This window comes from Panonychus citri, unplaced genomic scaffold (assembly GCF_014898815.1).
Source record: "Panonychus citri isolate SS breed McGregor unplaced genomic scaffold, ASM1489881v1 Contig00137, whole genome shotgun sequence".
Classification (NCBI taxonomy): Eukaryota; Metazoa; Arthropoda; class Arachnida; order Trombidiformes; family Tetranychidae; genus Panonychus; species Panonychus citri.
Genome location: NW_026515542.1, coordinates 101,782 through 128,093, shown reverse-complemented (window position 1 = coordinate 128,093; position 26,312 = coordinate 101,782). Strand labels below are relative to the sequence as shown.

At 33.8% G+C, this 26,312-nt stretch overlaps 4 protein-coding genes across 4 annotated transcripts; 1 reads left to right on the top strand and 3 right to left on the bottom strand.

Moving 5' to 3' along the window:
* The first annotated feature begins 69 nt into the window (after positions 1-69).
* LOC128392829 (cytoskeleton-associated protein 5-like) lies at positions 70-6,053 on the top strand. Its single transcript, XM_053352911.1, has 2 exons — positions 70-253; positions 796-6,053. The coding sequence occupies exons 1-2, from the start codon at positions 188-190 to the stop codon at positions 5,593-5,595; spliced, it is 4,866 nt and encodes a 1,621-aa protein (XP_053208886.1). The 5' UTR covers positions 70-187; the 3' UTR covers positions 5,596-6,053.
* A 387-nt stretch (positions 6,054-6,440) lies between these two features.
* On the bottom strand, positions 6,441-12,897 carry LOC128392828 (anaphase-promoting complex subunit 1-like). Its single transcript, XM_053352910.1, has 6 exons — positions 12,586-12,897; positions 12,158-12,430; positions 7,427-12,094; positions 7,032-7,353; positions 6,834-6,962; positions 6,441-6,750 (listed from the first exon to the last, which is right to left on the bottom strand). Exons 1-6 carry the CDS (start codon positions 12,769-12,771, stop codon positions 6,656-6,658), a joined length of 5,673 nt encoding a protein of 1,890 aa, XP_053208885.1. The 5' UTR covers positions 12,772-12,897; the 3' UTR covers positions 6,441-6,655.
* A 480-nt stretch (positions 12,898-13,377) lies between these two features.
* Positions 13,378-18,121, bottom strand: LOC128392833 (uncharacterized). The gene is made up of 15 exons (XM_053352917.1): positions 17,898-18,121; positions 17,498-17,568; positions 17,271-17,412; positions 17,024-17,190; positions 16,861-16,954; positions 16,654-16,796; positions 16,455-16,592; positions 16,172-16,402; positions 15,997-16,107; positions 15,838-15,921; positions 15,608-15,761; positions 15,351-15,539; positions 15,174-15,288; positions 14,315-15,102; positions 13,378-14,230 (listed from the first exon to the last, which is right to left on the bottom strand). The coding sequence occupies exons 1-15, from the start codon at positions 17,956-17,958 to the stop codon at positions 13,677-13,679; spliced, it is 3,042 nt and encodes a 1,013-aa protein (XP_053208892.1). The 5' UTR covers positions 17,959-18,121; the 3' UTR covers positions 13,378-13,676.
* A 614-nt stretch (positions 18,122-18,735) lies between these two features.
* On the bottom strand, positions 18,736-25,649 carry LOC128392782 (rapamycin-insensitive companion of mTOR-like). Its single transcript, XM_053352859.1, has 10 exons — positions 24,843-25,649; positions 24,536-24,583; positions 23,845-24,010; positions 20,562-23,745; positions 20,233-20,494; positions 20,094-20,157; positions 19,982-20,037; positions 19,787-19,916; positions 19,574-19,712; positions 18,736-19,503 (listed from the first exon to the last, which is right to left on the bottom strand). Exons 1-10 carry the CDS (start codon positions 24,895-24,897, stop codon positions 19,429-19,431), a joined length of 4,179 nt encoding a protein of 1,392 aa, XP_053208834.1. The 5' UTR covers positions 24,898-25,649; the 3' UTR covers positions 18,736-19,428.
* Between the last annotated feature and the right edge of the window lie 663 nt (positions 25,650-26,312).

Sequence of the window (26,312 nt, the reverse complement as noted above, 5' to 3'; positions counted from 1 at the left end):
TTTTTCGGTTTGAATGGAACTTCAGCCAATCAGAAGAGATCAGTTTTCTGTTTCTCTTTCTGTTGAAACAAATTCTTGTTTTTATTTGAATTTCATTAATTATTATGGTTAAATTTATTTCTCTAATCAAAGTAACTCTTTTAATTCACTAATTGATTATACAACATTAATATTCTTTAATTAAGTTATGGCTGCTGCCGGAGATGATGTTGATTTCTCTAAATTGCCGTTACAAGAAAGGCTTGAACATAAGGTGAGTAAATATCTCTAATTTTCATCATCATCATCAATTCCTTTACAATTTTTTTCTCTCTCTTCCACCTTGGGTTCTTTTTCCCTTTCTTTTCTCTTTTTTCTCTCTCTTCCTTTTTTTTACTCATCATCATCATCATCATCTATTTATCACCATCAATCAAATATATTATCATCATTGGAAAATTAGTAATAATCTTCATCATCTTCATCATTCTCTCCTTTATCTGACTTATTCACTTCTCTTTTTCAATGTTTCCTTTCACATTCCATGGCTTTGATTTTCTCTCATTGTGATATGTTAACTCTGTCGATTTAGTTGTATGATTAGCTTTCCTTTTTACGCCCTTTGTCATTGATTTCTCCAAATTTTCTGGGTTCTTAACTTTTTTTTCTCTCTCACTCTCTTTCTCTATCTTTCTCTATCTTGGTTTCTCTACTTGTTACGTCTCGTTTCCCATTATCTCTTGTGTTAGTGTTTATTTTTTGCTTCATTTCTAATCCATTTTGTTGATCTGTTTTTTTTTCTTTCCTCCATTTTAGAATTGGAAAGCTCGAATCAGTGGCTACGAAGAGTTGATCAAAATTTTCGATGTTCAACATGATGAGAAAAGCAGCGAATTTACTAAATATTTATCTGTTATCAAAAAGATTCCAATTGATTCCAATGTTACTGCTCAAGAGAAAGGGCTCTCAGTTTTATCAATTTTCTTGGAAAGAGCCTCACCTACCATCAGTGGTCGAATCGCTGGTGATGTTGTTAGTGGCTGTCTTGTTAAAGCTCAACTTTCTGCTCGAGCAAAAACCAAAGAATTGGTTCCTGAAATCATCTTAATGTACATAGAGATTGAAAAACAAGAGATTGTTATCGAAGAGATTGTTAAATGTTTGGATAACAAAACACCTAAAGTTGTTATTGGTTCCATTTCGGTATTGCGTGAAGCTTTAAGACAATTTGGTCCCAAGGTAATTAAAATTACCGGAATGAGTAAAAATCTTCAAGGATTATTGGAAAACAAGGATAAATTAATCCGAGAAGAGGCCAAACTGTTAACTGTGGAAATGTATAGATGGTTAAAGGATTCCCTTAAACCCCATCTTTCAACTTTAAAACCAGTGCTTTTAAATGAATTGGAAGAAGAATTTGCCAAAATAAAAGATGAAAAACCTCGACCCACTCGATGTTTCAGATCAGAACAAATGTCAGCTCCCTGTGAAGAGGAATCAGGTGATACTGGTGATGTCGATGAAACTGATAAAGCACTAGAAGCTGAAATTGATCCCTTTGAGCTTTATGAACCTGTTGAAATTTTATCCAAAATTCCAAGTGATTTTTCAGAAAAAGTTGAGTCCAAAAAATGGGCTGATCGTAAAGAAGCTGTTGAAAGTTTACTTCAAATAATTACTCCATGTCCAAAGCTGTTAGCTGGTGATTATGGTGAGATTGTTAAAATATTGAAAAAATTAATTGCCAAGGATAGTAATGTGGTGGTTGTTGGTGTTGCTGCTAAATGTTTATCTGAATTAGCTGGAAGATTACGTAAAATTTTTCATCCCTATGCTCATAGTTGTGTTCTTGTGGTTTTAGAAAAGTTTAAAGAAAAGAAACAAAATGTTGTTATTCATCTTCGTGAAGCAATTGATAATATCATGTTATCTTCAACAATGGAAGCTATTCTTGAAGATCTTGTGGCAGCTCTTGATAACAAGAATCCCCAAATCAGAGCTGAAACGGCAAGTTTCATAACCCGATTTTGCGCCAACACCAATCCAACCTCATGGGGTAACAAGAAAAATCTTGTCCCGTTGATTGAAGCTCTACTCAAAGGATTAAATTATAATGATCCAACGGTTCGTGATGCAGCAGCCGAGGCTCTTGGAACTATTATGAAAGTTATGGGAGAAAAAGCCATGACACCTTATCTAGCTGATGTTGACGCCCTCAAGATGGCTAAAATTAAGGAGTATTTTGATAAAGCGGAGGTTAAATTCATTGCTCCTGTAATAGCACCCCAATCTCGTGGAGGAACCGCTAAAGTCACCGTTCCTCGATCAACTTCAGCAAAATCAAATGGTAATCAACCCACTGCTCCACCCACATCTTCATCTTCATCATCAAGCTCAAATGATACCGGTGCTTCTTCCCTAAAGAAACCAGTTACCGGAATATCTAAAATTGGTATAAGAAAAGTTGCCAAACCAGAAGCTGAGGCTAAAACAACAACCTCTTCTACAACAACATCATCCAAAACCCTACCCAAGATGAGATCTAAAACTGGTTTAACGTCCACCACTGTTTCTAAAGGTGATCCCTCAACTGGTGATGGTTACTCTTTACCTCTTCTCTCCGTGAATAATTTGAAAGAGCAAAGGCTCAACGATGAAAGAGCTTTAAAGGTATTGAAATGGAATTTCACAAGCCCAAGGGAAGAATTTTTCATTCAATTAAAAGATCAGATGATTACAGCAAATTGGAATGAAAATTTGGTCACCAATTGTTTCCATTCAAATTTTAAGCTTCATTTAAAAGCAGTCGAAACCTTACACGATTTTCTGAATGAGGGAAATGTGGAGGCGACTTTAAGCAATACAGATTTAATACTAAAATGGATTGCACTTCGTTTCTTTGACACAAATCCAAGTGTCATCCTTAAATGTTTAGAATATTTAATCAAATTGTTTCAAGTAATGCGAACAGAAGACCAAAAATTAACCGAATCGGAAGGACAAAGTTTCATACCCTATCTTATACAAAAATCGGGTGATCCCAAAGATGTTTTTCGTCAAAAGGTACACGATATTGTTGAGATAATCAAAGAAATCTATTCACCAACCAAACTTTTCAACTATATTTTGAACGGATTAACATCTAAAAATGCTCGTCAAAGATCAACATGTCTCGATGAATTGAGTTATCTTATGAGAGATTACGATGACCTGGGAATTTGTCAACCAACACCCCAACAAGCAGTTAAAGATATTGGTAAACAGATTGGTGATAAAGACAGTTCCGTTAGAAATGCTGCTCTTAACTGTGCAGTAGTTGCTTACGAAAAGGGAGGTGAAAAAGTTCTCAAATGGTTAGGTGGAGCTGGAGGAATACCCGACAAAGACATGGCCATGTTAGAGGAGAGGATAAAGCGTAAAAGGTTAACCCGAGCCAATTCAGAAAAGACTCTTGTCAAACCTGAAGAAGAGAAACGTAAACAAGAAATAGCTCCACCAAGTATGGTGAAAATGTCATCAACATCAGCTTTAAGATCTGAGCCAAGTCTAGAAAGACCTGCATTTAAAAGTGAATTGTTAAGTCAACGGACAATGACCAAAATATCACCTCCTAGTAGAATTCAAGAGGAAGTAGCTGCCTTAGAGCGAAATGGTGCTCAATTACAATTACAATTACAGCAACAACAACAACAACAACAGATTCAACAACCTCTTCGGATGGCATCAGCATCTTCCATTAAAAGAACTGAAACTTGGTTATTAAAACGAGAACCTTCAGAAGAAAATGAATTTTCAACCCCACCACCCGATCCTAATCTTACTCGACGAATGTTCAATACTGGAACAATAACCAAACAAAAACCACCGCCAATTTCATCAGCCATGAATGCGATGGAAGTTGAAGCAATGATGCGACGAGAAGAGGTGAGAGAGTATGAAGATTCCCAACAAACTTACAAAAATCCTTATGCTCATCACCAAAATCAAACACCGACCCACGCTGTTCACCGTTTTAGTCGATCTGGAACATACGGTTTAAATAATGGTAGTGACGGTGAAAGTGAAGAAAGTGTTAATGAACAATTAATGAATATGCCTGATGTTGAAATACCAAAACGATTATCCGAAGGAATTAAAAGAAACTCATTTAGTCCTCGATCTCTTAAATCATCTCCCTCGGCACAAGATCGTGGTGATCGTATAACAAGTGCACTGGTTTCTCGTCTTTCCTCTGGTGATATAAAAGTGGCCATTGAAGCAGCTACACAAGTTAATCAAGCTCTAAATAAACCCGATCGAGCGGAACAATATCTTTCCGATAAAATTGACCAAATTGCCTCTCTATGTAATCTTCAACATAAATATATCATCCAAAAGCATATCTATGATGAGATGGTTGAACAAAGTGAAATTGTTGACCTTTTAAAACTTCTCAATCTTTTACTACAATCGATATTTAATCATCCCTCATTAAGGAAATTAGTTACTCGAGATATTTTAAAGGAAATAATTTCCACCGTGATAAGTTTACTCTTAGATCAAAGGGTGGCAAGTCTTCCGGATGGTGCATTGATCATCAAATCAACCAATCAATTAGCAAATGCCATAATAAGTTTCTCTGAGCCAACCAACATGCTCTCAGCGTTAATTAAATTGTTACAAGAATGTATCGTTGGTACATCTAATCTGCAAGAAAAGTCTATCGAACTTGTTATGAAATGTATTTGGAAAATGTCTCGACTCTTAGATCAATTTATTAATGATCTTTGTATTGATAAGATACTTTTTGATATACATTGTTTCTTTGAACAATTTCCTTCAGAATTTTGGAAAAATTCTGATCGCAGTCGTAGCGATGATATACCAATGAGAACAGTTAAAACAATTGTTTACCTGATAATCAAACAAGTTCGTGAAGATATATTTCGCCATTTAACCATGATACCAGACCCAGAGGAGACCGAACTGTACAGTTATATGCAAAAAGCGTTGCGACAAGTTAGACGCGAAAGTACCTCATCAGATGCCAGTCATTCAACAAGTGTTTCAAAAAGATCATCAACCGGAACAACCATTTCTGTTAATCAATATCAACAAAATCAACCACCACAACCACAACAACTACAACCAGCACTACAGCAGCAGCAACAACAACAACAACACCTACAGCAACAATTACTGCAACAACAACAACAACAACAACAACAGCCTGATTTACCATGTCAAGATGAAATCTTGCTCAAGTCAATTATTAAGCACTCATTAACACCAGCCATGATTAAGGAAAGAGTAATTAAAGATAATTCCTTAGATAAAGAAGATGACAGACCACCGGTAGGAATTTTCCCCAATCCCGATCTAGTCCCGTCAACTGATGATTCCTACAACTATGGTGGACATGACAGTTCTCAACAATCAAATCATCAAGATAATTCTCGACATTCGTCATCCATAACAACCAATCGTTCCCTTAATCATTCAAACCTTTATGATCCTCAACTTCCGATTGATCAGTTGAGAAATTTACTCATCCATCGTATTCAGACTGATTCTGAGTTTGTTGCAAAGATTCGCGCTGCTCTCATTGCACATCAACACCAATCATCTTATCAGTGAATGATAAGTCATCGAAATCTATTAAAATGAGAATCTACATCATCTTTTCCTCTTCCTCTTCTCTCTCTCTCTCTCTTTTCTATCATCACCACCGCTACAACATTTTATGTTATAAAACAAAAGTACTTGTGATGCCATAAAAAAGACACTTCGACTATACAAACCACTCGTTTTCACTTGGAGAAGTGTTCATTTGCCTCTTGGCAGCCGCTTTAGATACCAGGAAATCCGCCCATTTTAAGTTTCGTTCATTTTATCACAAATCAACAAAAGGCTAAAGCTAAAAGGCTACTTTTAATCATAATCGTGCATCACAATTACCATAAAACTAGAAGTGATTAAAAGTTTTCATCAAATATACAAATCAATCAAATACACAAACTTACGGACTTGATTGTAAAAAAATTCAAGAAATATTAATCTGATTTATTTTAATAAATGATTGTATTTCAATTATACTTATATGTTTCTTTAATTATCCACTGAATCTGATTTATCGACATTTATAACCTGATTGCTGAATATTTTTTCAGAATTTCTGAGAAATCAAAACCAATTAACTCTTGTTAGTTGGTTAAATTTACTAATCATTTAAACGAGAAAACTCAAACAGAGTTCCTGCTATCGAGTTCGGACAATATTCAGTTCGGCCTGAAATCTTTAATTCTTATGAAATTCTTGTCAAACTCAATAACCGAAAAATTTAAATTCTTCGACTAATTAAGTGTAAAAGGCGAAAATTTTATTAACTATTTGAATGACTTTGAATCGTTTAGCTTGATCAGCTCTTCTTGGCAATTTAATTGAATGATAAGCTTATTAATAATTAACCAGTTTAAAGAAAATTGTTTTGATTCTGTTCAATTGATTTATTGATATAGAAAGATAATTATTTTGACAATTACGATGATTAAAGTTGAGATATTCTTTGGACATTGGATCCATTGAAAGGTTGATATTATTTGGTCTTATTTCATCTTCCAAATAATCAAATTAGCGACAATAAATTATAAAATAACAATTAGAGAAAATTATCCATCCAAATGATTGAATGGACAATTTAATTAGAAAAAATTTTCGAAAGCATTAATAGCGATGTATTTGACAGATTAAAATGTTGGATGTTCAATATAACGTCAGTGAAGGAAATTTTTCCTATTGAATTGAGAGAGAGAGAAAAAGAAAAAGAAATTAATAATTAACAATTTAACCGAATTTAATTTGATCGTAATAATTACCTCTTAATGGTGCCAGGGATGCATATGGAGGTAATTGGTAAAATATCAAAGCCGAATTGATTTGATTGTCCATTTCGGATAAATCTTTTTCCCCTCTTAAATAGCTGATTAATGAAGCTTTATCCAGACCTAATTAGGTGAACAAGTAAAAAGTAATTAGTCAAATGAAATACAATTAATTTAATCTCTTTTGAATACCTTTCATGTTATTTTCGACCAGTGTTTTCAAAGCCTCGAAAAAGTCCATTTTTATGAAATCACATTTAGGAAGACAATGAATCAAGAGACGAACTTGAATCAAATAAAATGGGGTCAGTTTTTCCGATTCGTTGATCATCTTCAGGAAATGCATGATTGAAGGTAAACACTCAACGGTTTCATTGGAAGCACAATGAAACAGAACAGCTGATAGATGATGTTGAAATATCGCTTCGTTGGGAATGTTTGATTTAGGTGTTAATAGATAACGAGTATAATTGATTACCAATGGATTACTTGAGAACGAGGTTAACATATCCGACTAGAAGCAAAGAGAAAGAAATTGATTAATTGTTAACAGTTAATCGCGATTTTGTATTAATAAATTGTACTACCTTGTAAGTCCAACCTCGAACTGCATCTTTCATGACACATTGAGCGTGAATACTTTTGTAACCTTTTGGATCTTCTTTGTAAGGTAAACATCCGACTTTCTGTTTAATGAATAAGATTCCATTTCTTATTAACATGGTTGTTAAATTGTTCCAATTTAGGTGACGATCGAAGGATATTTTCCAATATCTATCGTCTTCGAGAGTCACTTCTTCTAGTGCATCCATTTGTGGTAAGAAACATGGAGCTCGAAGTCGTAATATCCTTTGATCTTTCAGTTTAACGGACAAATTGGCGTAGATCAGTTTATTAGTATCGATATCACGAGGTAGTACCAATCGTGGTTCAGCTGCTAGAACGTAAAGATGTCGAAAGGCTTGAAGATGGTATCGATTATCATTACTATGGATTGGGTATTTAGGGAAAAAGGCACAGATCAAGGCAGCGATTGATTCGGGAGTTGAACTTAAGGTGTAACGACAGCCGCCCAGGAAGAGTAGACCCATGGCCATGTGTGAGGCCATATGGGAGCCGTAAAGGACAACGTTAACTTGAGAGATACGAGATCTTAAGAAACGACAGATTCGCATTACCTCAACGTTACCCGTTCCGGCCATAATCATGGCGAGTGAAATAATAAGTACATTAAGACAAGATTCAATGGTACTACGACCCGCTTGTTCAGCGAGTACTTGCTCGTTAGGTAAAGTGATGAAAATATTTACTAATGAAAATATCGCTGAATAGGCTTCTTGATTAGCGGTACCAGCATATTTAAGACCCATTGCCATACAAGCACCGGCGATAATATTACAATATGCTTGACTCATAGTTTCATAATCGATACGTGAATTGAAATCAACCTCTCGTGTTAACGCATTGTCCGAGACAATTGTCGGTAAATGGGAATCAATCCAGGCACGAGTTGGTTTTATCGTTCCCCACATGATTAATCCTTTGGCAAGGGTTCGAAGAAGAAGAAAATCCGGTCTAACAGATTCCAATAGGTATTGAGTATCAGGAGCCGTGACCCATTTAGCAACCGCTTCGTTATTGGTGTTGAAAAACATCATCCCAAGAGCCAGAGTTGCCCCTGGACTGGTAACATCACAATTAACATTATCACCTTCTCTAATTTGATAACTGGGAGTTTTATATTTCTCCTTTTGAGCGGCGGTCATTGGACGTTTATGACCACCAATCATATAGTTACACATTTCATCGGCCATGGAAACACCTTCATTGGATGCGACAGTTGAGATCATTTCATTTCCTTTACCAAGTGTAACCAAACCAAAAGCAAGTCCAGCCGCTAATGCATAACTTTCACGGTCAATATAATGCTCCATTTCTGGTCCAGGAAGTCGGCCGATTTCACCCAGTAACATTTCAGCGATATGACGTTGACCTGAACCCTGATAAAGTAGACCAACGCCAAGAATAGCGGCAACCTCAACCACCGGAGGAACATCGAGCTCGATTGAAGATGAAGGTAAAAGCGCTTCAACGTGAATTGAAAGTATCCTTTCAACGCTAATGTCCATAGTCCCTCTTTTAGCCGCTGCGAGACCCAAAAGAACCGCTACTCGGGTAAGTTCATTTCCTTTACACAAATAATCGTGAATGTTCATTGTCGAAAGTCGAGAAAGATGCCCATTTAAACCTAATGCGAAAAGGAAACCAGCGTGTTCATTTTGAGCATCACCGGCTAACGAATTACTTTTAGTTTTATTATAAGTTATCCAATGAGAATCAATCGTATTCGAAGCACTTGGACAAGCTTTTAGACCAGCGGCAACTCCGTTATGAAAAGAAGGCCAAACATTCATGTTACTTGGAATATCAATATGAGCCAACTCAATGACAACATTTCGAGGGGGAACTCGCCCGCCAAGGCACAACTTAGGGATGTGGAAAGTTTTGGCAACCACCGGCTTAAAAGTTCGTAAGGTTAACATTCCCCTACCAACGGGTAAGGCCATTGTACGAATACATAGAGTATAAAGATGTCTCTCTTGTTCTTCAATAAATTCGTTATCAGATACACCAGGTCGCTGTTGAATAGTAATCGAAACGGGTTTAGAAGATTGTAACATCTCGTAAGCTTCATCGACGCGTTGATCTTCAGGGAAAAGTAGTGAAAGTGCTTCCCGATTAAGGCCACTTAAACCGTCTTCGTCGTTGTCAATGTTAAGCACTTCTTTCACTTGCAACGGATATTTTGGTCTTTTGGTACCACAAAGACTTGCCAAATCATCGCGACCAATCAAAGTATAACAATCGGCATTCCAAGTGACCGGTGGATCGGGTTTACAATGGAAAATAGCTGACCAAAGGGGTAACACCAAACCAGGGGGAATACATTTAAGGTCATTTTGTGTCATTTCAAGTTTATTCATACAAACAATTATCCTTTCCTGAGCTGAACCAGAACAACTTATTTCTAATCCAATCGATAATCGTGAATCTTGTTTCATATGATTAACTGGAGTTAGAACCATATTTTCAAATAGATTATCATTAATAAAGCAAGAATAAATTAAAACAATTCGTCTAATTGAACAAGTAACTTCCGGAATATATGGGAAACCATTGGTACCATTGTGAGATAATAGGGATTGTAAATGATTATAAGCAATCGGCGGTGAATCGGTCAAAAAATTTGGATGAACTAATGATTTAAAATCTTTCTTATTAATCCTTGAGGGACAATTTAACATTGAACAGACACTTGGTAACATCCGCCAATAATAATCCTTATAAGAGATGAGCTTTAAATCACTGGCAATCATGTAGATAATATCACAGAGCTGTGGTGCATAATCTTTGAGTAAAATATTCAAAAGTAATTCCTCATGAATCAAATGAAGACTGAATAAGATTGATGGAAGATAAGGAAAAAGTGGATTAGATGGATTAATGGGTTTACATATATCGGCAGCAGCTCGACGGATAAACGTTTTCTTTGTAGATGAAGGTGAATTGGATAATAACCAAATCCAATCTTCATCTGAACCTCTTTCATCTGATTCCATTTTAGACTTTTTCGCCAACGAAGGTGATATGTTACTATAAAAATCCATATCAAAAGCATTAGGATCAAGATCATAGCCGATAAGTGAGAGAAGACACAATTTAAATAGATCCAATTCCTTTTCCGGTGTAAATTCATAAGTTCCAGGTGAATTTCGAAGTGAATACCATCGAATAACTAATTGAATTCCGGTGTCTCTTGGTAGAACTGCTTTCAATGCTTTGAGACAAAGTTCGACTACACTTGAGGTTGTAATTGGAGGTAACGAGAGGCGAAAATTGATTGAATGACTTGTCTCAATTGTAATACGATTCTTGACATTATCTTTAACAGAATTGATTATTGCCAGAGATTTGTATGAGAATGTTGTTAAACTTGATTCTGGATCGAAAACTGTTGAGCTACTTTGATCATGTAGAACTGGAGATAATTCATCTTCAGCGGAAAATCTTGGTTGATGACTGAGTGAACTGGAAGGTCGGCTTGATGAGGCTAAATTACTTCGTCTCATAACAGCGGTTTGCATTGAGAATGATTTAGATGTTGACGGAGAAGTGACCAGACCCGAAGTTGGTGATATAAGGAAGGGAACGTGTACCGAACTAACTTTGTTGATTCCACTGTAAAGGATAATATTGTTCAATGGATCAAGAACACAGATCATGTTTAAACTTTCAATTGGTTCGGCGTCTTTGGCGCTTATCAAGTTTAATGGTCCAAATATTATTCTTTTACCATCGTTACTTGAGTCAAAACGAATCAGTTTCAATTGTTGCTGTGGACCAAGAAGATAAGACATGAAATTTTGACCCATCAGATCAGCGGCTATAAAAGCTTTTCTTGTTTTCCCCGTGAGACCATGAGCGGGTTCACTCCAAATGTGTTCGATACAAACTTCAAGGAGAATCGGTGTGTCAATGTCATCGAAAAAGTCCATTGTGAGGAAAGATCGTGTCGGAGTTGAAATACGTTCCAGAGGAGATGAAATTTCGGCTTTCATTGTGTTAATTGATGATTGATTCATTTTAGATGTGGTTGGAGTTGAATATCCTCGATGTACCATGGGAGAAGCGGGTGAGGCCGCTAATCGACTAGTTCGAAGGGGAGAGAGAACGTGAGGTGAACAACAAGGTGAACTTCGTTCTTGAGCAATAATAGGAGATGATAATGGTTTAGAAGAGATTCCTCGAAAAGGAGAAGATACATTTCCAGCTAAAAGGCCGGTTGATTGTCTTAAACTGGTCACTAATGGTGATTCGATTAGAGATGTTGATCGAGACATGGGGTCAACACTTGATCTAGAACTTTGATTACAAGTTATCAGGTCAACTTCGGATTCAGTTGCTTTACGAAGACGCCAAACACTGTGAGTACCCTCGGTTTTGTGGTAAAATAGACAGAGACTTGTCTTCTTGTCAAAAAACACCAACTCCAATTTGTTGGCCATTGTTAGGTAAGTCAGTGAATTGTTACTTGTTGGCACTGGTTTCAGGATAACTGGACCAATATCTTTAAACGGATGACCCAGGAAATAGAGAACAGGGTAAGGCGTAAATGTAGAGTTTGGATTGATTTCATTTGATTGAGGAACTCGTTCCAAAAGTAATCCCAATTTAGTAGGAATTAATTTCGAAACCTATGAAAGAGAAATTGATTAGTAACAAAGTTAATTTTCACATGCACACAATGATTGAATTACCTGAAATGGCAAAGTAATCGGATAATTATCTCCTTCTTCTGAAAATATTTCCAAATTTTTATCATCAATGGCACAGATACACTCGATTGTTGTGTCTTTTGTATCATCATAAAAACTACACCAAACCGCTTGATGAACCTTTGATTTTAAGGTGAAGCTCCTTAATAACCGGCAACCAGATTCTCCATCAGAAACACTGTGAACGACAACATTGTCACAAGTATAAAGCTCTTCTTCACCATCATTAGAGCCTCGAAGTGTCCATGTTTCAACCTTTCCAAAGGATAAAATGAACGGAAAGACAAAGAGTCAAAGAAATACCAAGAAAACAACGTGAGAAAACATTAGTTGGGTAAAGTAAACAAGTCGGCTAACTATTAATAAATGAATTAAGAGCCAATGAAATTTCATTGCATCTAATTACTTACCGACGAATGGTCCTTTAGGCTAACAGAATCAATGGATAGAAAATTATCTCGACTTGGTGCCGTTTCGACTGAACTAAAAGCCGAATCACCTTTTCCCATTGGAGCAGAATAATGATGCTTCGGGTGGTATGGAAGCAACTTCCTTCCATATGGAATAAACTCTTGAGGTGATCCACCGAGAATCATGGTTATGACAGCAAATAGTTAAAACAGAAAATTAAGAGGGAAAAAACATTCGACCCAATAGATCAGTAAGAAAATAGTAACAATCAAATCAAAAGGAAATAAACTTGAAGATGAAACAAAAATAAAGAAGGAAAAAAACCAAAACATTAGAAAAATCGATTACATCGAACGAGGGAAATCGATTTTCCAAATTTCTCTTTTATTGATTACAAATTGAGAAAATTATCGAAATTCAATCAATTTATTATAGAAAATTATGAGAATTAGAATAAATTAATTTGATTATTATCACGATAAATTTTTCTTCTTATAAGAAAATCAGTTCTGATTACCGGTGAAAATTTAGGATATTCGATTTTAATCGATTCTTTTTTGATTATTTTTCCCGCTTTTGGGATTGATTTTTTTTTCTTGAAATTAAATTGATCCAACAATTAGGTGATTAGAGTGATAATAGTAGAGTTTAATTTAATTGATCCTAAAAAGTTCATTGAGTGGAAAATCAGTTTATGGATTACTATTGATCGAAACTTTTACCTGGTGAATTGTTTTTCTTGTTGAAAGATTTACCTTCTAATTCTGGTGATGAAATTAAATTGGAAAAAGTTTCGTAGCCAGAACTTTATTGGATCGTAAATTGGTAGCGACAGTTATTGGAAAACCTTTTTTCGGCTCTCATTGCCTCGATTAACAATATCCACACACAGTAACAATACTAATTGTTATCCATGCAAGGATGTGATGGTCTTAATCTCTCACCTTCGCTGCAATTATGATCTGCGTTGATTTTTCATCGATATAATGATTAGTTAATTTTATTTACAAAGATTTGATCGAAATTGTTACTTTACATTAAATATTAAAAATTGGTTAGTTTTTCTGTTGTCTGGTAATCAATAGATTGTTCAATTGTTGATTGTTGATTGTTGATCATCATCGACTTGCCTTGACCAGGAAAATGTTGCTGATTGAATATTTGATGAATTACTGTTGTAATTAGTGGTTGGTAATTGCTTATTAACCCGTAAATAAATGTATTCACCAACGAAACCATAAATAAATCCAACAATTAAGCAAATCAGCATAATAATTGCTATCAATCCACCACCAGCAGAAGTGATAATTGTTGTTACTTTTTGATCATTTGATGGATCAAGCAACATTTTTGATCCATCAGTTAATTCATAATGGTAACAATTACCAGAGGCAGTTAATGATAAATTGCTTGATGATTGGTGGTAATGATTAACTTTCGATGGTGACAATTTACTCTGAGACAATTGGCAAGTTGATTGGGCTCTACCTTTAGGGCAGTAATTAAATGATAAACATTTATCATTACCAGAAGCATAATCAAAACAAATTGTTGCACATTGATCCAAATTAACACCTTCCTCTACAAACACTACACCATCAACTAAATTGGTTCCAGTTAGTTTGAAATTATCAGTTCTCTTCACTAAAAATTGTAATAGAAAACGAAACAATTTAATTATCATATCATAGGGATAAACAATCAACAACAATTTAAACTTATACTCACACATATACGAATTACAATTATCATTTGGCTTCGACAATCGAGTAAGGTAAATGTTTCCACTCAGAGCACAAATTGCATTATCACAATAACTAAATGATTTACAATCAACTGAATTAGTACATTTGGAAGCACATTCATCAGGGGTAACAGTTAATTCACCAATTCCTGTGGAAATTATTTCACGATCACTGATTCTTACATAATCAAGAATATGATTTTTACCATAAATGTCACAATCTACATCAGATTCAATGGCTTCCCTTGATTTTAAATCATCAGAGATTAGAAATACATGATTAGTTAATTGACACGAAACCTTAGATCGGTCCTTTGGATTAGTACAGAATGAGAAACCAGAACAATCAATTTTTTCAGATGATTCGCAAATATGATAACAATCACCAAGAGTCGTTATTGGTTCATCGATTGGAAAAACCTTCTCATGATTAGTTTTCAATTTGTATTCGGAAAACAATTTACTAAAGAGTAACTTTGATTCGGTTGATTGTTCACTTTCATCCGAATAGATGACATTGGTCACTTGGAATTTGAACATTTTCGACTTATCGTCCATTGGTCCAACCATGAACGGTCTATTCTGCGATCGGTTAATCAACACATCGTGTAAAGATTTCAATGGAAATTCATTAACTAAATCACGTAAATCACCAACTGGGTGACTGTAAATTTCACACGAAATTAAATCATTTCCAGAAGATTTCAATGATTTAACATCATCAACCGGTGAACATAATTGTTGATTGTTATCCTTACACCAAGCTATTGATCTGTTGATAGGAAAAGTATTAATTGTCGTGTCTAAGATCAACTGATTGTCACAATTGTATTGATTACTTACTTTGAATTGCTATAAAAAGCAACTTTGCTGACACAATCAAACAATGATTTAAATTCATCTGTGAATGGATTGATTAACTTTCTGTCAACTTTTTTCACTAATTTAACCAACGCATCTAAACAAGATTTAGATGAAAAGTTAATCAACTGCTTGTGGATTAAATTGCAATTTAATTACCTGTAATTGTAGGCTTCTCAATGAACATAATTCGAGAATTAATTGTTTGATCTGAGAAATCAAATTCGATGTTTGCTATTCTTAATGGGGACATAGAAATTGATTTGATTATATTATCACGAACACCTTCACGTAACATGATTAAATTTTTTTCTGCAGTTTTAATTGCTTCATTTGCTCTGGAAAAATCTAATTAATGCAAGAAAATCAATTAGAACTTGAAGAAATCTTAATTGTAATACAAATCCAACTCTTACCTGTTGGTACAATTTCAAAAATTAACCACAATTTATCAGCATTTTTAGTGTCACAATCATAGACCTGGAATAAGGTTTGATATTCAGATTCAGGGATCGAATCAACAAGATCGTAAATATCCCGTCGTAGTACTTGATTCAAACGATAATTTTTCTGTTCAAATGACAATTAGTAAATTAAACGATTTCATAAATTGTCTTGCAAATTTCAAATTCATTAATCAACTAACCTGAGAGTCTAAATTGTAAAAAGTTCTGGTCATACTAATGAGAGTTTGTTTCTTATTATAAGGTATAAACCCCGAAATATCAGCCTAATTGTTTGAAAGAAAAACACAATCAAATGTTAGATTCATTAAATTTGGTAAATTAGCAAAGTTAATTGTTACCTTTTCCAAGAAATATTGAGTTGTAACAACTTTATCGTATTTACTTCCCTCGTATTCATAATTGTAATCAATTTTTTCCCAAACATCACAAATTATACCAGATCGATGTTTCTGTAAAAACAAACATCCACACACAATTAGAATCAACAATTAACTTTACAATTAAATTACTTACATAGAAAAATTTTCCTAAATAAAGGAAATCACCTCGTTGCCAAAGAAGCTCCTTGACATTAAATTTACCGTTAATTACACCGACATCCCCATCGACCATTGAGCTTTTAGTACATTGTGACGATGCAAAGGAATAAGAAATTCCTAAATTGTAATCGTAAATTGTTTCCATCAAATCACCTCCATAATCAACGATATATCGTACAACTTTAGCTGGAGAGTCAACAAACATCTGAGAACAAGTTAACAATTAGATGGAGTTAATTGTCGCAATTACAATTTACCTTTAAAAATATCTCATTCCCTTGATCGGTTGTCTCAATGGCAGAGAAATAAAAATTATTAGTTAAACCCATCTCTTCATCTTTTGGAAATGATTTAGCTTTTTCCAAGTATTCAATACATCCTATTCCTGGTGTTGGCTGGTAAACAATTAGTTAATTAGTGACAATTTAGTGAGAGGAAATCAAAATCTAAACTTACAGCAACTTCGTAGCTTAAATCGGTTAAACTTTCAACAAGGTAAAAGTCAATCGTTAGAAATTGATTACCTGTTGATGACGATAATGTTTCCAATAGAAATCCATCAAATTCAACTCGATAAGGTTCATCGGTTACATAGAAACCTAATTAATAAATGACAGAATTAGAAATTATTTCCAATCACAATTAAATGATTACGATCTTTACCTTGTCTGTAAACGGTAACATTCAAAGTATTTTCAATTGTCGTTCGAGTTGTTTGCATTTGTATTCCTCGGACAATTTCCGAATCTCCATTAAACTGATTGATTGAGAGAAAATGATTAATTAACATTGGCAAATAATCGATATGAACTTAATCAATTAATACCCAAATCAATGGTGACTTTCCGACCGGTGTATCAATCATCATCGCCTGAATCCGATAGTAAATTGTTGGTCCAAACATGATTAGTATATTTTCCAGTTCGTTGTCAACAAAGGGAAGTTTTTTATCCCATTTACGTTCATTATATTTATAAACCTGACAATCGGTTTCTAGAAATTTAATGTAAACAATTTAATTGGAAAGAGAACAATTAAAAATGGTTAATTGTGGTAACAAACGAAATACTTACCAGTCATTACGAGGCGAAAATCATCATTCTCATTGTAGAAAATGGTGTAACTCTGATCGCTTCGATTGACCTTAATTTTACCTCGTTCGTTGTACATTTTGGTTGATAGATATTCCTCCATGGAAGTGACATCTCCAGTTAACTGAGACCACAATTAGTTAATTAGATCATTGGAAATGAGAGGAACAAAAGATTCCATTGGAAAATAATAATAACAATTAACTCACCTGATTAGTTAATGTTGATATTAAATGTACTTCACCATAAGCATTTCGTTCAGGTAAATCCAATGGAATTCCTGATTAGATGATTAATGAAAGAATTAGATTTTAATTGTTTTGAGAGAGAAAAAAATTACAAATAATCTAATCAGTTTTCGCGCTTTCAAAGTTAATTATTTACTCATTCATCATATAATCAAAAAGCCTTAATTGTGATTGATTTTCTGAAAATCATTACAATTGAAAATGTTTCTTTTGATTGCTAATCAAAGTTAATTAGTTGTCCAATCTGATTCTAAATTTTTCCATAACTTTTAATAGTAAAACTCACTTTCTATTAACAATCACTTTTTAATTGTCCATTTTTTACACAAACTAAATTAGAATTGATTAATATCCAACTTACCTGAAATTAAATTATTCTGAGACAATATTGTAATTAGGAGGAAATAAATACAAGGTAACATTGAGTTTGTCTTTGTAATTAAATCAGTGGATTAACAAAGATTAAGATGGATTAAAGTTTAACTATTAAAGTTGATTAATCACTTGATTGAAACAAAAAACAATTGAGAAAACAAACAACTGAATTAACAATAATGATGTTGTGTTGTTTTCCTGGTTAAAAAATTGATTGTTCATATTAATAGATTAATTAATGTTAATTGTTATCAGATTTTGATAACAATTAACTTCTCTCTGTTTAATTGTGATGTGATTAAATGATGAGGATCATTTAAAAAAGACCAAATCAATTACGCCTTCATTGTATTTAGAAATTTTTTTCATCCATTTATTGGATTAATTAATCTTTAATCACAATTAGATTACATTCAATTAAGTAGCTACCAATTTGATTAACCAATCAAACAAGTTAAACTGTATCATTGATTAGAGAGCAAAAGTGAAAGTTATCAATCATTAATTAGATTTGATTCCAGTAGCCCAATATTAAGAGTAGACTGATTAACCACTGGAACAATTAACAAATCAAATTTGTTTTCAATTTAAAGTTAACATTTAATTTGGTTATAACCTTTGATTGAATATATTTAATTTCAATAAAATACCAACTTAAGTTTAATTGATGACAATTAACTGATTGTTACTCTTTTGCTTTTCAAGTTGATTAACTCCCTTTAATTGTGATGATGATTTAAATCTTATTGGTGATGAATTGTGAGTAATTAATCATCTCTCTTTGTGATAAGTTAATCAATCAATCAAATTAATTGAAATCATGATTAGAATTTGTAATTTATCATTTTAATCATTTCTTTCAATCGTATAAGTTAACAAAATAATCTATTACAATCAATTTACATAATTAATTAATACGACAAATTGTGTATTATTTTCCGATGATTACAATTTACATAATTAGTTGTATGTAATAATAATATTTACTTATATTATCACTCTGATTGATTTTGTCTCTAATTAAATTGTTGTTTTCCTTTTGTACATTAATAGTGTTGATTTGTAAATTTTAATTCAATTAAATTGGATGCAACAATTTCATTGTATCTTTCTCCTTAATTGTTGATATTAATCAGCGGTAATTTAATTAGTGATCACCAATGGTTTGTATCTTAATTGGATGTGCGTAAATAATTTTAGATCCTCTTGATTTGTTTTAACAATTTACGATTCTTTCCAAACTGCCAATCAACCAGAAGAATTGTTGATAATCAATAACAGTAATTTATCTAATTGTAATTAGATTGAGTAAAATGATTTCTGTTCACTTCCATTTCCATTTCATCCTCTTTGTTGATAAAATCATATTTAATTCCTCTGGTAAATGTACATATTGCCTCTTGATTGATTAGGTTTCCTTTTCTTTTTTTTTTAATTGTGACTTTGTTTCGTTAATTGGAATATATATAAAATGTTGATTAAATTATTCTCCTCCTTAATTGTAAATCATCATAATCTCAGGATGTATAATCGTAACATTGTTTCAACGAAGGTTTATTTTTCTCATAAATCGCTTCTACATCGGGATAAAGCTGAAAAGAAATTGTGAAAAACAATTAGAGAAATTGATTCAATCAAATTGTAATTAGATTTTCATCTTACCTGATCAAAATTGAGATCCATGAATAATTCTTGAAGGAAACGACGAGCAGGTAAACGAAAGTTGTATGATGCCAATTGAATACTAATCTCTGAGTAAAGACAAATATCTTGAAAAGCTGTTGGATGTTTTTGCTTCAAACTAATTAAAATAAAAAATAGAGATGTTAATTGTTATGTTAGAAAATGATTAATTGATGATTGTCATTAAATTACCTTAGTAAATTTTGTTCCGCAAGTTTGATTACCTCAAACCATCCTAATAAATAGGATACAGATCTAATCACCTCTCTCCTCATTTCGACAATTGTATTGACCTTTGAATTTTGTGGTAAACTTTTGTTTTCTAAAAATATCAAGATCAATTGTAATTAGTAAATTGTCACCAATGGAATTAAGTTAGTTAATTACTTGTTTCTGGGCTTGATGATGCATAACTTGGGAAATATGGTTCCTGTAAAGTGGTTGTAGCTACAGTAGTATCAGCAGTAGTGGTAGAAGTTGTTGTTGTTGTTGTTGTTGTTGTTGTTGTTTATCATCAAACTTTTCATCATTCAGATCATCATCATTTTCATTGATAACAGATTCTGTTGATGGGGAGAAAAAGATACAAAATGAAACAATTAGTTGATTGTTAGAGCAATTAGTTAGGATTAATTTACCTTTAACAGAATGAGAGGTAATTTTAACTCTTTGATTAAGAAATTGATTGTGTGAACAAAGTAAACAACTTGTTGAATTGTGAAATTCAAATCCAGCCTCATCTAAATTTCCCCTGCGGCAATTATTTGATGGCGGTTGTTTATGTTTAACACGTGAATGATATTTATCATTATATCGGACATGTTGATATTGACTTAAATTGGACAAAGGTTTATCGGGCTCCGTATCATCCTCTTCATCGGCAGATTGATCAGAATCGTCCTAAATTTACAGTAGAAAAGAAAAAGTTTAATAACCAAAAATATACTTTGATTGTTGATAAATTTACTTTTTTGAGAAAAATTAATTTTAAATCCATAGGTAAACAGATTCCCATGTAACGAACACTTTCCATGGAATAAGAAACAAAAGATGACCAACCATAAGATTTCAAGCAATTGGCTCCAGCATCGGTGGTTGAAAAAAGGCCAAGAACATAATAACCCGTTCCACGAATTGATAGAATTGGTGAATCGCAGGTTAGCTTAATAATGTTCTCAATGATATCTGATTCAAGGAGCAACTGGAATCCCGCCGGCGATGAACCAACCGTTCCGATGGCCCAAAGAGCTGCTTTCAATTGAAGTACACTAAGTTCGGTGGATATGTTGGCCTCACGAATCGTTTGAAATAAAGGTTGGAGAAAATTTTCTTGAACAATTAAATTATAACCTTCATCCTGTTTAACCAATTCACCGTAAAGGTGAGCAGGAAGGTAAACACTTTTCTTATAGTTAAGTTTTTTATCACTTCGACGACCATATGAACCATGTTCATTTCGCTGGTGGTATGAAAGAGCTTCATTTAGAGAATCTTCAACAATTCGAACATATTTAAGGTTAAAATATTTTCTCCATCGGTCAATCTCATAGTTAAGAAAATTGGTATCATGAAGAAATTTATATCCAGAGGGAATGGAAAGATAACGGATTAGAAGTAAAAGTCCACGATCACCGACGCGAAGTAAATTGGGCTGTAAATTGATGAGAGCTTCAAGGTTATCAGTTGAATCACAGCATTCGTCAAGTATATCAATTGCAGCCAAAACCACGGCTTGACTTTCATCGGACAATTGTTGAGTTAACAGTTCGAGAGCCCATTTCCGGAAATCAATGAAACCCGCTCTTAAAAGGACTCTCATGAAATTGGTTGCATATAAACGAGCCGATTCCATCTTACAAGTTAAAATTTTGATGAAAAGTGAACGGGTTGAATTATTATCCACCGATGAATGGCAATAATTAAGACTGGAAACAATTAATTTCATATAACAATCATTATTGGAACAAGTGATTAGATCATTTAATTGTGAATAGATTCCAAGTTTATCTAAAATTTTTGATCCTTTGGCAGTGACGGTAAAACGACCAATGAAAAAGAAATAGGCATGAGACCAAGTTCGTAAAATATTGGTACAATTTAACACCGTATCAGGTGTAGTATTCATCTCTTTAGTAACCTGGGAAATTGATTCAGAAATATCGAGCAACAGTTCATTGATAAATTCTGCAGCTCGAGATTCATCACAATCAAGAAGAAAATCAATCAAATTGGTTCCAACCGATGATATCTCGTAACCCTCTTCATCGTCAGCTCTTAATTTAGAAAAACAAAAGCTACTTGGTTTAAAGTAGGTTAACAATTTTCTCACAAAATTACGATAATTACTATCATCCAGTTTTCGCATTGATTCACATGGTGACTTTAAAATACATCCAATCAAATTCCAGTCCCATTTATTGGGATCACTTTTTAGAACTTGACTATCTCGAATGTAACTCATCAGAGTTGCCTCGTCGTTCTCTTTACGATTACTAGAACTAGAAGATAACGAATAGAATGATGATGAACGATATTTACTTTTAAAGGATAAACTTTGATTCGATTGATGAGATTTACTTGACTTGGAGTGAGAGTTTTTATTATGAGAGGTTATAGTTGGTAGTGACGGTGGTGGTGTTGTTGTTGTTGCATTTACTGAGGTAGAGATATTATTAAATTGATGAAAATAATTTGATGATGATGAATATGGTAATGATGATGAAGAGTATGGTAATGATGATAAGGTTGTATTACTTGTTGGCGAGGATAATGACGATGCTGGTGGTAATGATGATGAAAATGATGATGATATTGTTGACGATGAAAATGATGATGATGAAGTTGATGATAGTTTGCAAAAGTAAATTAATTGATTGAGATAGAGGCTGTGAGGTATGTTACGACTTTTCTTTGCTGCATGCATACGATTAAGGCAGGTAATAGCGGTACTTGCAATGTCCCGTTGCTCTGGAGTATTACTTGTGGAAAGAGCGGCTTCAACTAATTTGGGTAAAGTGTAATGTCTCTGAGCCAATTCAGGGGGTAATAGATGACTGGATAGATGGAGTAATTCACCGACTAATATGATTGCTCGAACTGAATTTTCTGTATCACTTGGGACAATGATCACATCGACTAGACCATCCAGAAGACCATTTGTAAGAAAGGTATATAAAAGTAGGGAAAGGTAATTGTCCACTAGATTGGCTCGTTGTTTTGAAATATGGGGTAAAAGGTAACGTCCTTCAGCGGCAATGAAACCATCATAAAGATGCCAATTGTCTTGAATGATTGATGGATTACAAGAGTCAAGAGCTGCGGTAAAATCAGTTGTCCAGGTAGGAATGGTTAGATAAAATAGTTCAAAGACCAATTCAATTATGTGTTTACGAATATCTCGATAGGGAAGATGAAGCATCTCGATTAATGAGCATAAACTGTTAAATGATGATTTCTCGGAATTTTCTTTAAGTTTACAAATATAAACCATTCCAGGCCAAGATCGTAAGATTGAGAGAAGAGCCGTTTTGGCAGCGGTTAATCGGGTCTCACGTTGTTCACTTGTTTCACTAATATCATCTCGACGTTGAGTATTTAAAGCCAATAAGGGTAATGAGTAATGACAATCGGTAAACGGAGCGACAAATTGTCTAAGATCAATATCTTTACGAAGGTAACATCTTAAATTTGGATCATTGAGGAGAAAAAGTAAACAGCTGATTAAAGCTTCACTAATATGAAGAGATTGATTGGTCATTAGAATACAATCAATTAGAGCAGTTATTCCACCTGATTGACAGCAAACCGATGGATTTAAAAGTGTCATTTCAGCTAAACATCCCATACACGCTCGACCCATCGGATCTTTTTCCGGTCCAATGAAACTGTCCCGAGCAATGGCGATAACACTTCTAACAATTGCCGCTGGTAATGATTCAGGTTTAACGGCTAACAATTTACGAATCAATCGAAGGCATTGTATCCTTTCTGGTAGATTATTTAATTCAATGTCCAATGATCGGGTTATGAGAAGATGTAAATTAATTTTGTACAAAGCGTCAACCGATTCTTGGTTAGTTAAAAGATACCTCATGGCTCTTAATCCGGCGGCTCTCACTTCCGCTGATTCCATGAACAATGTAACTCTAAGGCTGTTGAAAATTGAATAGAAAAGAAAATTATTTCATCAATTATCATGTATTCAGGGGAGAGAAAAAAAATAATAAAAGGAAAAGATATTCAATACTAACCAACATAATATCTCTTCAACTGAAAATCCGACAGTCTCTGAGTTGATGACATTAACTTTGCTACAAAATTTGGTAAAAAAATTAAGATAACTAAGCCTTTGGCCATTGGTGATGCCGGTTTTCAAACAGATAGAAGATAATATTGTTTTTAAATTTTCTCTTGGCCCTTAAAACATTAGAAAAAATAAAAGATTAGTTAGATTATTTTCTCAGGTCACGAATCAGTTTCAAAAGTAAAATCAAAAGGAGATTGAGAAGATTGGATAATGTTTATCAGTAGAAATCTAATGTAACCGGTAAGATGTTGACACTTTTTTTTTGGTTCTGGTTTAAAAATAGTAAATGAAAGGGAGAGAAAAAAGAAATAAAAAAATTCTCATCAATTTCTGTTACATTGAAACAGAATTGAGAATAAAAAACAGCCAGACAATTGGATAAGGAGAGAGAGAGAGAGAGAGAGAGAGAGAGAGAGAGAGAGAGAGAGAGAGAGAGGATGAGAACCTGAAAATTAACAAGTTGTCAATGAACCAAAACTACAGACAAGAATAGAAGACAGTTAACCAGGTTTTATATTTTCTTAAATTCTATTCTTCTGTTTGGTAATAGAAAAATAGAATATCAGTCTCATGTTATTCTAAGAATGATTATAAAAATTAGAAGAAAAAAATAGAGAATAGAAAATCTTGTTTACCTTTGGACCAATCAAGGGAAACATCTTTGTCCAGCACTTCTTTTCTGGCTAAATGGGAGAGCGGAAGGAGAATTAGGTGAATGAGAGAGAGAGAAGAGAGAGAGAGAGAGAGAGAGAGAGAGAGAGAGAGAGATAGAGGTGGATTAAAAGAATAGAGATTAGTTGAGAATCGGTATGAAAAAACGATGAACCATCACCACCATCATGTTGTTGTTGTTGAAGAAAAAAAAACAAGATGATCAATAACAATATCACAGAGAGTTTAAAGATGATGAGAAAATAAGAAACAATCGGTGTGACCTCTTACCTCTGACAGATCTACCACTGCGAATGTTTCGACTACGGTGGACGATTGAAGACATGGTTAATTAATGAACCAAATCGATGAATAATTGGTTTTTCTTGAAAGCAAAAAAGTGAATGATGACAAAAACAACAAAAACAGAATGCGTAACAGACAGAGAGACAGACAGATGTAGAGAGAGAGAGAGAGAGTGAGAAGGAGGGAGAGATGAGTGAGTGAAGAAAGAGAAAGAGAGAGAGTATTTGAATCACTACGCGGCGCACCGATAGTCTGAATATAAACAGAACTAGTGACTCTCCGTTACCGAAGCGATTCCAGGGAGACACCTCACAGTTGCTTCTGGAGCATCTGCCGCTCGTCAAGGGGGTGGGGAGTTCGGCTTCTTGTTACCGATTGTTCAGGATCGGAGCGTTTGGACTCGCCTTTGTTGGGGTTGAACGGAGATCTCAAGTTTATCAAGATGAAAGGTAAGGCTTGACACCGGTGCGAATCAGTGGATTACAGAGGAGGAAAAATTCATTGGACAAAAAGCGGGAGAGGAAGAGACAAAGGAAGATGAAGAAAAAGAAAATGGGAAAAAGAAACTGAGAGAGTCGATTGAGGTAAAAAACACTGATGAGAGTGAGAATGTTTCATTTGGTGCTAATGTCGGTGCGATGGAGATGAAGGTGAGGTGAGGGGAACGAAGCTGAATCGGGTAAATAATCGTGTTCATTATGGTGGGAGAGATAATTCATCACATTTACGATTGAACTTTGGGTTAATTATAATTGAGAGTAAAATGAAAATGGTTGATTGTTATTCATTGAAGAAAAATGAGAGAGTGAGAGAGAAATGAAGATTATGAATGAAAAGGAAGAGAAAAAAAAATTAATATGATAAAATACAAGGAAATGAATGAAAATCAACGAGAGAGAGCCAAAAGTGAGCGATATTAATTGTTTACTAATTAATCGAGCAAATCAATTGAAGAAATTGATTTGATTGAAAGTTTCAGTTGTTACAATTAACTTGTTATAATATTATTGTTGATTTCTAATAATATCAATTGATGATTTTTAGGTGAGTTTGAACAGTTAATTGTTAATTGTTTGTTGATTGTGATGTTAATTGATGTTCACACACCCATAATCAAATTGTTGAATCTGAAATTGATCATCAATTGACAATCAGAGATGATTAAACAATAGCTGTGATTGGAAAGCAAGCAAATTAACAATTAATTATTATGATAGGTAACAAAAACTATTAGAATCACTTAATTGTTGTCCTAAATTTACAAAATCATATTAATTGTTGACCCTTTCAAGGTCTTGGTCTCTTGTGGCTAAATTGATTGTTAGTTAATTCAGGTATGAAATTAATCAGTGTTGATTAGATTTAGAAAATTGAAATTTACAACTTTAAGGTGGACATTAATTAACTTTAATTAGTTTGATGTCAATTGATTGAGTTAATCCTTTGATTTAATCT

Bases quoted from the DNA above. Each gene is read 5' to 3' on its own strand.
- LOC128392782 (XM_053352859.1), bottom strand. From the start codon at position 24,897: ATGTCTTCAATCGTCCACCGTAGTCGAAACATTCGCAGTGGTAGATCT. The intron at 20,158-20,232 runs GTAAATTAATCC...CCCCATCAACAG, and splicing joins TACCTCTCATTCTGTTAAAG to AATCTGTTATCAATGAAAAT. The intron at 19,917-19,981 runs GTAATTAACTAA...TGATATTTTTAG, and splicing joins ATCATCAAGCCCAGAAACAA to AAAACAAAAGTTTACCACAA.
- LOC128392828 (XM_053352910.1), bottom strand. From the start codon at position 12,771: ATGATTCTCGGTGGATCACCTCAAGAGTTTATTCCATATGGAAGGAAG. The intron at 6,963-7,031 runs GTATTCAAAAGA...TCACCTAATTAG, and splicing joins GGTCGAAAATAACATGAAAG to GTCTGGATAAAGCTTCATTA. The intron at 6,751-6,833 runs GTAATTATTACG...TCAATTCAATAG, and splicing joins ATCCCTGGCACCATTAAGAG to GAAAAATTTCCTTCACTGAC.
- LOC128392829 (XM_053352911.1), top strand. From the start codon at position 188: ATGGCTGCTGCCGGAGATGATGTTGATTTCTCTAAATTGCCGTTACAA. The intron at 254-795 runs GTGAGTAAATAT...CCTCCATTTTAG, and splicing joins AAGAAAGGCTTGAACATAAG to AATTGGAAAGCTCGAATCAG.
- LOC128392833 (XM_053352917.1), bottom strand. From the start codon at position 17,958: ATGTTACCTTGTATTTATTTCCTCCTAATTACAATATTGTCTCAGAAT. The intron at 15,922-15,996 runs GTAACAATTAAC...TCAAACAATTAG, and splicing joins CTCAATATTTCTTGGAAAAG to GCTGATATTTCGGGGTTTAT. The intron at 15,540-15,607 runs GTAAGAGTTGGA...TGCATTAATTAG, and splicing joins TTTTGAAATTGTACCAACAG to ATTTTTCCAGAGCAAATGAA.